At 44.2% G+C, this 15,114-nt stretch overlaps 1 protein-coding gene across 1 annotated transcript in view; it reads right to left on the bottom strand.

Moving 5' to 3' along the window:
- Nucleotides 1–601: 601 nt before the first annotated feature.
- synpo2lb (synaptopodin 2-like b) overlaps nt 602–15,114 on the bottom strand; it is a 39,846-nt gene continuing 25,333 nt past the window's right edge. Inside the window, exons 2-4 of the mRNA XM_078199345.1 lie at nt 11,611–11,762; nt 9,734–10,569; nt 602–3,905 (exon numbers count right to left, since the gene is read on the bottom strand). Of these exons, the coding sequence (XP_078055471.1) occupies nt 1,099–3,905; nt 9,734–10,569; nt 11,611–11,762 (3,795 nt within the window). The 3' untranslated portion in view covers nt 602–1,098. The remainder of the gene's footprint in view (nt 3,906–9,733; nt 10,570–11,610; nt 11,763–15,114) is intronic.

The following is a 15,114-nucleotide window of genomic DNA, read 5'->3' as shown; positions in this document are numbered from 1 at the left end:
TGCCCAATTTTAAATAGAAGGGAAAGCGACGCTGAAATCCAGCCAATAACAAAGCAGGCGGATGTCCTTCCTGTCCTCCCAATAAGATACTACAGGAAGGATTGTCACTGTTTGTGTCATGTTCAGTTCTGTTCAACTTTAGATGGTAATCTTTTCTTAATCAGCAAACTGTGGCAGGTCCTAGTAAATCATTACAATGCATTGGGAAACGTCAACATGACATCAACTCATTCCAATGTATTTTAAAAAGAGAGGTATGATACTGCCTGTAACGTAAAAGAAGTAAATGTTACAAGCCATTTTCCTCAATGACTCAGCAACATGTAAATGAGCTCTTTATATGACTTTGAGTTTCTGAATAAAGTGCTGAGATTTACTGCTGCATTTCCTTGGTGCCAGCTGTGTCTCTATACTTGGTACTCTTGCATCTGACTCAGAAGGTTGTGGACTCAGGTCTCACTGCAGGAAACGTTGAATCCAGGCTGCTGCTCCCAGTGCTGCACTGGAGCTGCTGTCTTTCAGATGAGGCATTAAAGCAAAACCTTCTTAAATGAAACATCCTATGATAATTAAAGTTATAAATTTATAATATAAATTTAAGGAGGAGTTAGACAGATTTTTAATTGGTAATGGGTTGAAGGGTTATGGGGAGAAGGCAGGAAAATGAGGAAATGAAGAGCATATTGTCCATGATCAAATGGCGGAGCGAACTCGATGGGCCGAATGGCCTAATTCTGCTCCTATATCTTATGAACTTATGACACTAATCAAAGAAGGAGTGGGGGAATTGATCCAATGTCCTGGCCAAGATTTATCCATCAACCGACACCTAAGACTGGTGATCTTGTCATTTATTCCATTGCTGTTTGTGGGAGCTTGCTGTGCACAAATTGCTTGCAGTGTTTCTTCAATGATGGCGATGACTGTAATTCAGAAAGTACTTCATTGTCTGTAAGGCACTTTGGGGCATCCTGAGGTCATGAATAGTGCCACATAAATACAAGTTATTTCTTCCCTTTTAAGGTAAAAGTCTTTTTTCTGTCCAAGAATCTTCAACTGTTCATTAAGAATCAAGAAGACTGTAAACATATTTTATTCTTAGAAAGACCCCGGTCTCCATGTGTGAGGACTCATTCCACCTCTTACAGCTGAGAATCTTGGTCTGGGGGCATGATGTGATGTTTTCTTTTGCATTTGAATGTCTTCCTTTGATGAGAAGTGAAGCATTGTAGGTTCAGAGGTCACTTCCTGGCTTCCCTCTAGTGCCTTCCTGTTTGGTTTGGAAGTTTGAGGAGCCGCAAGATGGACACTGGATACTTTGACTGGTGCTGGTGGTGGGGAGAAAGGTGCAGACATCCACACTGGCTCAGCAAGAGTCGTAGCTGACCTTGGGGCAATGACAGTGGGAGATATGGTTGGCAACGGGGTTGAAAAACGTTGGATTTCGCAGGCTCTTGTTGTCTTCACAGGAACGTGCTTCGTCGAGGTGAAGGATTGTTGGCCAGGTTGCCGAGATGGAGCACTTCTTTGTAAGCTCTGTGTCCCCAAGTGGGATTGATTGAAGCTGAACATAGCTGGGTTTAATTGATATGGCTGGTGCCTCATGAAATCAATGGCTTGTATTCCCACCTTTTGGTTCCCTCCCTGTTTCCACTTTCTTTCAGTCTTGGTGGTCGATGTCGCTCCTTGAGATCTGCTAGCTGCAGGTGGATATGATGGGGAATACATGGGGTTATAACCAATAGGAGGTGGGGCCCTGATATTAGGAGAATATTTCCATGTTGAGGGCAGTGAAGGAGTGGGAGATGGTGCCCTTGCCTGCGGAGTGTACGTGGGCACGGAATCCACAATAAATTTATCCATTCGGCTCTGTCTTTTAGCAAAGAGTTCAGCCCCCTTTCCTTTCAGTTGGAGTGTCCCTGATGTCGTGTTTCCATTCACAAGAGGAGAACCATTGTCAATGAACTGGGTTTTTAAGGAAGGTTTTGGTGCAACAGGAGGGGGGACTTTTTGCCTGCGTGCCTGGGACTGCATAAAATTGGAAGCTTCAGCACCAAGACTCAAAAAATCTTCTTCAGGGCCTGACTCAAATCCAGCCCCTAAATGATCTGGTTTCTTTTCATCCAAGTTTTGTACCAAAGAGAGAAGCTCAGGGTTTGGGGAAGTTTTGACCTGTTCTGTCTTAGTAAACATTGGCTTCCTGGTGCTCCTCCTGCGAGCTTCCTGCAAGATGCCTGTTTTAGAGGCTGGGATTGAAATTCTTTGTTCTCGTGTAGCCAGGTTCTCTGACTGCTGATTGGCTGACCAGGCTGTTGATGAGGTGCTACCAATGGAGGGAGCCTGAGTGTTTGCACGAATGGCAGCAGTGAGCTGAGCTTCTTTTTGTAGGGCCGGTGCTGGAGAAAGTCGGAATTTAGCAGTGGAAGTGACTGGAGCCAAAGACGGTGAATAAAGGTTCATTGGAGGCGGTGACATCACTGTGGGTGGTGGTGACACCACTGTGGGTGGTGGTGACATCACTACAGGTGGGAGTGACATCACTACAGGTGGGGGTGACATCACTGCAGGTGGGGGTGACATCACTGCAGGTGGGGGTGACATCACTGCAGGTGGGGGTGATATCACTGCAGGAGGTGGTGACATCACTGTGGGAGGTGGTGACATCACTGCAGGTGGTGGTGACATCACTGCGGGAGGTGGTGACATCATTGCGGGAGGGGGTGACATCACTGCGGGAGGTGGTGACATCACTGCAGGTGGCGGTGACATCACTGCAGGTGGCGGCGACATCACTGCGGGTTGCGGCGACATCACTGCGGGTGGCGGCGACATCACTGTGGGTGGCGGCGACATCACTGCGGGTGGAGGCGACATCACTGCGGGTGGAGGCGACATCACTGCGGGTGGAGGCGACATCACTGCGGGTGGCGGTGACATCACTGTGGGTGCTGATGAATAAGAAGTCCCCATTCTCTTTGGTGCTACAGCTTTCTTTGCTGTCGCAGGTTGAGTCATAGGATTCACAGCTGGCATACAGACCACCTCTGATGGAGCTGAGAATGGCACTGCAGGTTTGTTTCTCCCTGTACCTTGTTCCCAAGACATTGCAGAAGCTGCAGTTTTCCTGAATAAAACTGGAGCAGAGACAGAGTACGTTGAAGTTGCCTGACTTTGCTGAAAGGCTGGAGTAAATGGTCTCGCAGTCCTGTTTGTCACACCGGACAGTAAGGAAGGACCTTGTACAAAGTGTTGTGAATGGTGCTGTTCAGTTGGTTTCATCGCCTGTAGACTGGGCTCTGCACGCACTCTTGGAGACAGGTTCATTTCTGTGTAGTTGTTTAAAGTATCAGGGACAGGAGACACACTGTGCACATTTGAATTTCGGGGCCAGGTATCCTCTCCATTCATTAGGCTATAGTTCCTCACTTCAGCGTCTGATTTTGGTTTCATTTGCAGATTGTGCTGGCTGTGAGCAGCAGATTCCTCCACTATATGCTGTCCTGCTCGTTGTCTCTGCTGCTCAAATAGCATTACACCCTTCCCCTTAGTTTCAGTTAAAGTCTGGGGCTCAGTTTTGGATTTTTCAATGTCCAGGTAAGAACCATCCCAATCTGATCCTGTTGACTGATTCGTTGAGCTTCTTGCATCAGAAAATGCCTCTTCCTCAAATTCAGACTCACTGGTTGGCAGCAATTCTCCGTCCTCGTCAGTATTCTGCTTTTCCTCGTCTACACTTCCGTAACTAACGAGGGTGTATTTCTTTGCCCTTTGACGGCGTTTCTTAAACATAAGAACTCCCTTCGAATGAGGATTAGGTGCTGAGGTGAGGAGGGATGCGATGGTTTTGCATTTTGTTCTGGCTTCCTTCACTTGCTTCTCTTGCACGCTCTCACTGCGATGGAGCTCTGTAAAGTCCAAACACAAAAGATGGTCGCAAATTATTGCTTGTTCAAACAAAACAGGGAAGAATAAATGGGCGCACCTCCTGAAGGTACAAACATTACTTTAAACACTAGAGAGTTTGCCGTTCTAGATTGAAAGATAAACAAGAAATCCCCAGCTACCAGATTAATTTTCCTGACCCTGCTTTGTTCAAAACAACTGCAAATCCCAAAGTCACTGCTGATGTTTTGCTGCAGTCGGTAAATAAGGTTTTGTAGCTCTCAAGTCACTGTGAGAACTAGGAAAATAATCTGCTCAGAAAGGCCTGAACGAATCAAATGTATTTTAAACAGAAAGCTGTGATCTAACACTGCTTTGTGGTGGGCAGGCTCTTTCCAGAAATATGATGAAGGGAATACAGAGAATTGAAACAAGCTTTGGCCTTTGGAGAATTAACACAAGAGAGGATAAAAAAGCAACGCTCAAAAGAGAAGCAAGGCTCCTTTGGTATTGGTGAGCAGCAGCATTACTGGCACAGAGTTCAGCTCTGGCACACTGATCTCAGAGTCTGAAGGTTATGGGTTCATGCCTCATTCCAGAGAATCTTAGGCTGAGACTACAATGGAGTACGAGGGAGTGCTGCACTGTCAGATGCACTGTCTTTCAGATGTAATGTTAAACTGAGGCCCTGTCTGCTGTCTAAGATGGATACAATAGATCACATGATATGAATTGAAAGAAGAGCTGCATTGTCTCCCAGATGTCTTGATCAATATTTATCTATAAACCAACATTCTTCATCTAGATAGTCCACTCGTTATCTCACTGCTGTTTGTGGGAGCTTGCTGTGCATAGATTGGCTCCAGTTTTTCTGGCAGTATAACACCAACTACACTTAAAAAGTTATCTGTAAAGTGCTTTGGGATGTCCTGATGGCTAGAGACTGTGAACCCATGATGGGAGCATTTTTCTGAAACTGAGCTGATATTGCAGGAGCTGGTTATCACTAACACCAACTTTCATCTGAGCTGAGGCAGGAGTGCGTAATAACTGGCAGTGGCATACACAGGAGGAACCTCATTGTCCATCAGTCTGAACCTTCATCCTGCATTCAGCACAAAAAAGATAAATTATTCAAAGTTCTGGCATGTTGATACAAAATGTAAATGTCTCTCAATTAACTGAATCCATTTCCAAAATCATCCTTGCTTCACTATCTGATCATTCAGAACAATACTTACAAGAGAAAGGATAGCCCACTTCACACGCTGTTAATGGCAAAATGACATAGTTTATCACAAATTGGAAATCATAGAATGGTTACAGCAGAGAAGGAGGCCATTTGGCCCATCATAAGTGTGCCGGCTCTCCGTAAGAGTGACTCAGCTAGTTCTACTCCCCTGCCTGTTCCCTCTAATCCCACTTTTCTTTTTCAGCGAAGATCCACCACTTTGAAAGCCACAATTGAATCTGCCTCCACCACACTCTGAGGCATTGCATTCCAGATCTGAAGCACTTTTTCATCTTGTTGTGTTGGTTCTTTTCCCAATTACCTAAAATTGCTGGACTCTGATCCTTCCACTAACGGGAACCGGTTTTCCCTTTCTGCTCATGACTTTGAGCACCTCTATCAAACCGCAACTCAACTTTCACTTTTCTAAAGAGAGCCCCACTTGTATCTATCTGAGGAAATATATCGTGTGATGTGGATTAGTCGAACCAGGTCATTTCCCCATTTCATCCCTCATTCCTGCTCTATTGGCTGACAGCAGTAGAGTGGCTGGAGTGGACCACTCAGAAACGGAAAGAGATATTGCCCTTGTGTCTCTCAGTCACAAAGGGGTTCGGGGGATTGGCCAGGATGCTGTCCAGGAGATTCCACCTCGCTACCCAAATTGTTAAATTCAGATGAGGACAGGGGTGAGATCCAGTGTTTTACATGGTCTATCTCTTCAAAGCGACCAGCACTACACTGAAGTGATGTAATCAGGTAAATCTACAGTGCGGAGGGTTAAATACACATCCAGTTACAGTTGGCCAGTATTCCTGTCTGAGGAATCCATTGCCCTTTATTTTTATTTTGCAGCTGTGACACTTATAAATGTGGGAGCTGGAATCTGATGGAAGGTTGCCAGAGGCAGAACTTTTTATAAATATATCCACTGTATTCAAAACCTTTCATCTGCATGGGCTGCATGTGAATTTCTCCAAATATAATTCCAATGTCCTCATTTAGAATGGAACCTGTTAATGTGAGCTCTGTCAGGCTGCAATTTGACATTCCCCCAGCAGAGGTGCTGCTCAGCCACCATTGGCAGCAGAGTGGAAGTAGGACAAGTTTCCCATTGGAAACGTAGACAGAGGAATTTATACTCAAGTATAAAAGGACGGAGCATTTGACTTTAAAATGGGGAAGAGTTGCTTGTGAGCTAATTCTTCCCAGCCCTTTAATCCTGCAGCACAAGAATGTCACTTAATCATGACTTTCGGTGTGAAATGTAGTGAAAGATTGGCTAGTTTTTTTAATACTCACTCTTGGAATGTAAAGATTGCTGGTAAGGCTAGTATTTAATGCTCATTCCTAGTTATCTGAGCTGAGACACCTTTTTGAACTGTTAAAATCCATGTGGGATAGGTATTTGTTATTGAGAAGGGCATTCTAGGAATTGATCCAGTGACAGTAAAAGAACGGCAATATAGTTCCAAGTCAGGATGGTGTGTCATTCAGAAGGGAACTTGCAGGTTCCTATCACCTGTTGCCCTTACCTTTCGAGGTAGAAAAGTTTGCTGATTTGGAAGATGCTGTCAAAGGAGGCATGGAAAGCTGCTGCAGTGCATCTGGTTTATCCAGCACGCTACTACCACTGTGCCAGTGGTGAAGGGAGTGAATGTTTAAGGTTGTGCATGGGGTGCCAATCAACTCGGCTGCTTTGTCTTGGATGGTGTCAAGCGTTAGTGTTGTTGGAACTCCACTTATCCAGGCAAATCGAGAATATTTCATCACACTCCTGACTTCTGTCTTGTAGCTCATGGAGAGGGTTTGGTGAGTTATTCACCACAGGATTCCTAGCCCACGACCTGACCATGTATTCACAGTATATTTATATAGATTTTTACAAACTATGTGAGTTATAAATTGAATTATAAAATGATGACATGTTTTTCATTTTAAAAGTAATTAATAAATCTTCTAAACTGATCGAAGTAAAATAATTTGTTAGTAGCCCACAGCAGCTTCTCACAAGTTTCGCAAAAACACTCCTAAAATTTCTGATTAGATGCTTAACATGTTGCATATATCTTTCTGTTAAGAGGTGGTTTTACTTTTCTCTCCGAGAAAGGAGAACCGAACAGCCTCGATGAATTGCACAATGTATTGTTTAGTTAGTTGCTGATTTGGGACTGACCATTGTCTTTAATTAATTATTAATGTGTGTAAGAACACAAAGACATTAAAACCCTTCTCTGTGCAGGTTCATGCAGCTGCGTTTGTAAGCTTTATTGAAGTGATATGGAAAATACAAGAACTCTTAAACCCATTAATTTTCACTTCCCCATTTTATGATTTTCTTGTTAACAATCCTAGTATTGGTTTTCCTAAAACATTGATATAAAAAGCCACAAGGAATAATAAGTGAATAACAGAGGCTCCGTATCTAAATCACCAGTATTGTTGAAATGTTTAGACAGAAGCCACTTGGAAAATGTATCCTCGATGGAAGCCTGCTCTCTTCTGGCACTGAAAAAGACAAGTGTTTATGTAGGAGAAGATTTATTTTGTCCCAAGTGTAGTGAAATCAAAGACTCATTTATAACAAAGCCAGGGTAATAATTATCATCTGACTATAAAGAGCTACTGTGGAAATCTCTGCCTTTCACTGCCACTGTACAAAATTGGGTGACCTATATCATTGAAAATATCACTATCTCCAGTATTCTGCATTAATAACATGTCCTGAGGCAGAATCTTTTTTAAAAAAATCCTTTTGTTTGGATTCTCATTTGAAAAAACTGCACCAAAAAGAATTTAAAATAACAACAGACATTCTAGGTTTTATATAAGTAATTAGATCTCAAGTGGGAAGTATGCATTGCTTCCACACTAACTGTGTTGCATGAAGGATTATTGTCCATATGCACACACTGAATATTTGCAGGCTTAATGCAGTGTTTTAATGTATGTTTCCTACATAACTGATCCAAAAGCAAACACTTGCCAGCCTGATTGCACTATTTAAATGATCTGTCTATTATTTTCAAGTGATTACAAAATGATTTACAAGAAATTCAAGTGCCTGTGTCCACAGTCAAGTTTCTGCAAGAATAAATTGATTTGTTTTACATCTCTGATTTGAAATATATTAAAGTTAAATTACAGCGTGTTGAAATTCTAATCTTTGATTTATGGATGCGATAGGAACTTCAGTTGCATAAATTCTAGCTATAGACAAAATACATCAGTTCATTTCTGTCAGAAAATAAGCAATTATTTTAAACATGTGAATTACCTGCATAAATGTGATGTCTGTTGGTATTCTTTTCTGATTCCAGAGTTTCAAATCTCTGCATTCTGCAAATCCTTGGACTGTTAATCAGTGCCTTTTGCTTCCATACAGACTGGAGGCTGTCAGAGGCTGGAGTGCAACCAAAATTCTACTGCTGTCAATCTCTCTCTAATGCCTTTTACGCCCCTTGTCTAATCAGACAATGGGATGGATGGAACAGCTTCTGTCAGTCTGACTATTTTTACCCAACTACGTTGCAAACGGCTGTGTGATGGGTTGCGACACCTGTCTATGTTCACCCTGGTCTTCAGTCGATTGATTTGAACAAGCGCCCTATTTAAAAATAACCTTTGTGGCGATTAGTACAAGTATGAACCAGTGAGATGTTGCAAGGTCTCTGACAGAGATGTCATTGACTGAAATATTTTTCCGACCCTTAAGTCTTGGACATTGTTCCCAGAGTACAGTAAAGAGTCCAAAGCTTCAAACTGTTCTGATCTATAAATTGACCTCTGATGGGAATGATGGAAACATGGTTGCAAAGTATAGCCGTAACCAATATAAGTAGACAACTCTTTTCTTTATATGGAACTCATGGCATGTTTAATTTTAAATACGGAATGTTTAAATAGAATATCGCTGTCAGCAGTTCATCAAGGTTAGATAAAATCCTCTGTGTTATCTGTAAATCTCTCCTCAGCCTTGTCCTACCCTACCTGCAACCTGCCCCATCCTTAATCCCCAATTTGTGCTCTTCAATCAGCTGACTCTGGCCATTCCTTTGTTCCCTTCCAAAATTTGAGGGCCTTTCTACTCATTAAACACTATGGAAATGCATTCCCAAAGTGTTTCACATCCAATGGCCTCCCTCCCCACTTCTCGAAGTCAAATCTGCCCCCCAAACCACCCCCCCCCCACTTATTTCCTGTACATCTCATTGGGAAGTGTTATTAAAGCTACATCACATAATTGGAATTAAACTTAAACGTGGCCCTCACATATATTACCCTTCTCGAAGGTGAAATATTGTTTAATTTTGAAACAGTAAATTAACATTTTGTTTGATTCCAGCAGCTTTAATGAATTACACATCCAAAAATAATCAACTGCCTGTGGAGTTATCACAGCTACTGTATTTAAACAACTGGGTCTGACAATGAGATTCCTCTGACTATCACATAACAAATAGCAACTGACAAGCTTTTCTGAGGGTTGAACTCACTTCCTTAGAATCCCCATGATCTCATCGTCCCTGAATAGTTGCTCATATGACAGGCCAGAGTATCAGAGGCAGACCTCAGCTTTTAAATCATTTCAGGTTGTGTCCGAGGGTTCATGGTACTTACTGGCTTGTTTGGCCTTCTCTTTGTAAGTGGTGGTGAGGATTTCAGCGACTGGGTTGCTGACAGGTCCCACCATGGGCACTAGTTGTGTCTCTCTCAGGCTGGGTTGGCTGCGAGTGGGCAGCAGTTTCTGTTCTGGGGAGGCAGCGTGGGCAGGTACCTCCTGGAATCCACTGTCAGCCTCTGATGTGCCCATGCCACCATGCCGGTTGGTGATGTCCTCGGTGCCAGGCTGGGCAGACCAGCTGATGGGGTAGGTGGGGGTTTCAGTGCTGCTGGGGTTGGGGTGGGGGTTGTCCATGGGCTTGGGGTAAACAGCCACCTCCACCTTGGGCTGCCAGATGTTGATCTTGGCTTCCACTCTCCGGGGCTGGAACATCATCTCTCTGCTTCTGGGGGTCAGGCTGGGCTGGTCCAGTGGGGGGTGGGCTTTGGGGTCCGGCTGGGTGAAGCTGGAGCTACCAGGGGGGCTCTGCCGGGCTCGGGGGGGCTCCGTGGCGCTGTCGTACTCGCTCAGTTCGGAAGCTTCATCAGCCGAGCTGGGGAAGGAGTTGAGGTTCTGGCGGGGGGCAGCAGGGGGGCATTTCCTCCTCTGCCTGCGCTGCTTCTCCCCGGCAGAATAATCGGCGTCGCTGTCGGTCTCTCCGTAATAAGCCTCGCTGTCTGGGGGGGAGGTGTAACTGTCCCGCTGCCCCCGGCTCTCTGCCTTGTGGCTCACACTGCGGGACTGGGGCATCGGGACAGAGCCTTTTGAAGCTTCCTGGCTCCGGCCAGAGGGGGAGGTGACCTGGAGGCTGGGCTCCGACTGCAAGCTGCCAGATGCTGGCCTGCTGGAAACTCTAGAAGCAAGAATCAAGTTACTGGCATCAGAAACATGGCAACTGGACAATTGACCCCAAGATGGACCTATCCCCACACACACTGCAATACAACAATCCCCCACTGACCATTCCCCCCCTCCTCCCCCGCCCGACCTGAAGGATTTGTTTGGGGGGTGGGGAAGACAGTGAGGGGCAAACCTTCACTCCCAACCAGCATCTGTTCCAAAGGGACAGGATATCTTTCCAGCGAGCGGTACACTTCAACCAAATGGCCACCTTCAGTTTGTGGAACTTGGTCAATGAGTGTGGCCATGCAGGATGATCAACCACAGAGGCATCACAGTTTCTGCCCTATACAGACTCTCCCAGACAGAGAGGGAAGGAGGAAAAAAGCAGGGTCCATGGTTAAAACACTGACTCTGTTCTGCATTTACCCACTATCTGAGACAATTTCTCTGTATTTATACCCTTTATCACTTTAAAGATTTAACCAACTTCTACAGATACACCATAGAAAACATTCTTTCCAGTTGTATCACAGCTTAGTATGGCTCCTGCGCTGTTCAAGACCGTAATAAACTACAAAGGGTTGTAAACGAAGCCCAGTCCATCACTCAAACCAGCTTCCCATCCATTGATTCTGTCTACACATCCCACTGCCTCGGCAAAGCAGCCAACATAATTAAGGACCCCACGCACCCCGGACATACTTTCTTCCACCTTCTTCCGTCGGGAAAAAGATAAAGTCTGAGGTCACGTACCAACCGGCTCAAGAACAGCTTCTTTCCTGCTGCCATCAGACTTTTGAATGGATCTACCTCGTATTCAGTTGATCTTTCTCTGCACCCTAGTTATGACTGTAACACTACATTTTGCACTCTCTCCTTCCCTATGTACAGTATGTTTTGTCTGTTTAGCACACAAGAAACAATACTTTTCACTGTATACTAATACATGAGACAATAATAAATCAAATCTTAATTCAATTGGCTTTGACCATCTAAAGTCAAAGGAATTTGCAAGGTACTTTATGCAATATTTATAGTCCCTATCTGGTACCTTTTGACCCAGATGGCCAGAGTTCCATTGGACGAATCAATGATGTTCATGGCATCAGCGTGTGATATTCCATTGCAGGATTTCCCGTTGATGGTTAACAGGACGTCCTTTTCAAGCAGTCCGGCTCTGCAAGCTTTCCCACGTTTCCGGATCTGCAATAATGAGTAAATCGAGTCGCAGACACGAACAAGTTACATTGCTGCCTTAGATTCACTGCTAGACTTTATTGTCTCCTATACATAGATTGCATGAAAGAACAGCTGAAGTTGCTGAAGTTTTGCTTTTGGAAATAAAATGAGAAGGCAATCTGCCTGGATGCAGAGTTTCTGGTAACCAGCTCAATTCACCCAGATCAGCCACTCCAAACGCTAATTACATCCAGCGCAAACTGAATTTCCAGGATCTTATACACTGGTCCATAGCTTCCAATCTCCAGGCCATCCTACCAAGGGGGTACACTCCAAAGATGCACTGAAGTAGCCCCGGAATCCCCCAGGTAAAGATTGACTGGTAAGTGCCCGGGAAGTTCAAACTTCCATTGGGCACTTACTGGGGACCATCCTTTAGTCAACATTGATGGTTCTGACTGGAAAATTAGAAGAATTAAAACCACTTCTAACTCCTAGGTTACCATAGTACTGACCCCCAATCCTGCACCAGACCCCCGACTACCCCCCCCAGCACTGACCCTCAACTACCCTTCTGACCACCTGACTACCCCCCAACCCTTGACTATTCCCCCACCAATCACCCCACAGAAACCACCCACTGACCACACACCACTCCCGATTGACTGCCCAATCCCCATGATCCCCCTGAAAACCCCCACTAATAACCAGAACCACCCACTGATCTCCCAAACCCCCACTCACCCCACTCCCACTGATCACCTCACCCCCCCCTCCCCCCCCCTCCCCCCCCCACAACTGACCACCAGATCCCTCCCGCACCATGCTATCCACTTACTTACACACTTAACTTTCCCCTGGCTTCTCAAAGTATTGGGACCTTTAAACTCAGCTGTTTTACAGCAGCAAGTGCCATGAAGAGTGGGCATGGCTTCCTTTCCCCTGACTCTGCTGTACTGGACTAATGCCTCAGGAACCCACTGCAGCATTCTCACCCAGCCTCAATTGGAAGGTTGGGTGAGAAAAGTGTGGCTGATTTTAAGTGTTAGTAAATAGGAGCAGAGCGGACTGTGATTGCCACTCCATGGAAATTCTGGCTTGGTGAATTCCACTAATTGCGCCTATTTGCGAGGAAGACAGGTTATTATTTGAATGGGCGTAAATTGAGAGAGGTGGATACTCAGCAAGACACTGGTGACCGACTGCATCACTCACAGCAGGCAGTAAAGAAGGCAAATATGTATATGCCTTCATATGTATAGGAATTGGAATGTTTTGCTGCAATTGTATAGGGCATTGATGAGGCCACACCTGGAGTATTATGTGCAGTTTTGGTGTCCTTATCTGAGGAATGATGACCTTGCTATAGAAAGACTGCAATGAAGGTTTACCAGGCTGATTATTGGGATGGCAGGACTGTCATATGAGGAGAGACTAAGTCGGTTAGGATTATATTCACTGGAGTTTAGAAGAGTGAGAACGGATCTCATAGAAACTTAGAAAATTCTGATAGGATTTGATGAGGTATATTCAGAAAGAATATTTCCGATGGTGGGGGAGTCCAAAATTAGGGGTCATGGTTTGAGGATAAGGGGTAAATAATTTAGGATTGAGGTGAGGTGAAATTTCTTCACCCAGAGATTGAATCTGAGAAATTCACAACCACAGAAAGTACTTGAGGCCAAAATGGTGTGTGATTTCAAGAAGGAATTAGATATAGCTCTTGGGGCTAAAGGACCAAGGGATACGGGGGGAAGGCGGGATCAGAATGTTGAATTTGATGATCAGTCATGATCATGATGAATGATGGAATGAGGGTTGAAGGGCCGAATGGCCTACTCCTGCTTCTATTTTCGAAGTATGTTTCTATATGTTTCAAAGAGGGTCTAAAAATGAAACTCTTTTTGTAGGCATAATGACACAATCGCACATTGAAAAATAGTTTGTTTACTCGAATGCTGTATATACACACATTCTGCATAGATTATTTAAAAGTCATTTTGAATTATTTAAAATCCAGTTACTCACAGGCTATGACTATTAAATACACAGGAATATCTTTAACGCAAGAATATTAAATTCTAAAACATTGTCCGACTATATTAGTTTATATCTGACTATACCAGTTTATAAAGACTTACGTTTGGCAACAGGCAGATAAGTTTGAGTTGGAAACTTGGATGCGCAAAAATATCACTTGGGAGAAACAGAACAATTTGCACCCTCATTGTCAATTGCACTCAAAGCAGAAAGCCATCTGCAATATGAACAAACTCATCAATTTGAGATAAGGTCAATCCCATTGAGAAGGCATCTCCACTCAACAGCTGACACCCAGGTGCAAGAGCCACTACAGGATCCTTCACTCAATGCTGATTCAGTCAACAATGGCCCAGGATTTTTAATCTCAATACCACAGAGAACATATAATCTCTGAATGTTGTGATGTTCACCATAACATTGTTTGACAGAGGACCATGACAAGGAGAATTTAATTGTCTCGATGAAATCAGCCTCACTCTTTTATTGAATTCAACAGTCAGAGACTTTAAGGCACAGGATTTAAATTATGAATGACCTTCTGTAAATAACTCAGACTTTACATCAATTATTTAATCAGTCTGGAAGTAAGGAGAAGGAATTTTCTCCAAAACAGAATGAGAACGACAGGGATGCACGGAGCAACTCTGACAAAACTCACCCAAACTGATAACAATATCATTTTATTTCTTATTTATTTTTATAGCTAGAGAAATGTGCAAAAGAACCAAATTCCACTTTTTACAATACTTGTAATGGGCAAATCTGATTCACAAAATCTGATGTCCAAAAAAAGCGGCAACAATAATCTCTCCCTCAATGTCAACAAAACGAAGGAGATTGTCGTCGACTTCAGGAGGCGTAAAGGAGAACATGCCCCTGTCTACATCAATGGGGACGAAGTAGAAAGGGTCGAGAGCTTCGTGTTTTTAGGTGTCAGATCACCAACAACCTGTCCCGGTCCCCCCATGCCGACACTATAGTTAAGAAAGCCCACCAACGCCTCTACTTTCTCAGAAGACTAAGGAAATTCGACATGTCAGCTACGACTCTCACCAACGTTTACAGATGCACATTGAAAGCATTCTTTCTGGTTGTATCACAGCTTGGTATGGCTCCTGCTCTGCCCAAGACCGCAAGGAACCACAAAAGGTCGTGAATATAGCCCAATCCATCACACAAACCAGCCTCCCATCCATTGACTCTGTCTACACTTCCCGCTGCCTCGGCAAGCAGCCAGCATAATTAAGGACCCCACACACCCCACACATTCTCTCTTCCACCTTCTTCCTTCGGGAAAAAGATACAAAAGTCTGAGGTCACGTACCAACCGACT

Source organism: Mustelus asterias, chromosome 28, assembly GCF_964213995.1.
Source record: "Mustelus asterias chromosome 28, sMusAst1.hap1.1, whole genome shotgun sequence".
NCBI classification, from domain to species: Eukaryota; Metazoa; Chordata; class Chondrichthyes; order Carcharhiniformes; family Triakidae; genus Mustelus; species Mustelus asterias.
Note: the sequence above shows the minus strand (reverse complement) of the source record. Positions and strands in the feature narration are given on the sequence as shown.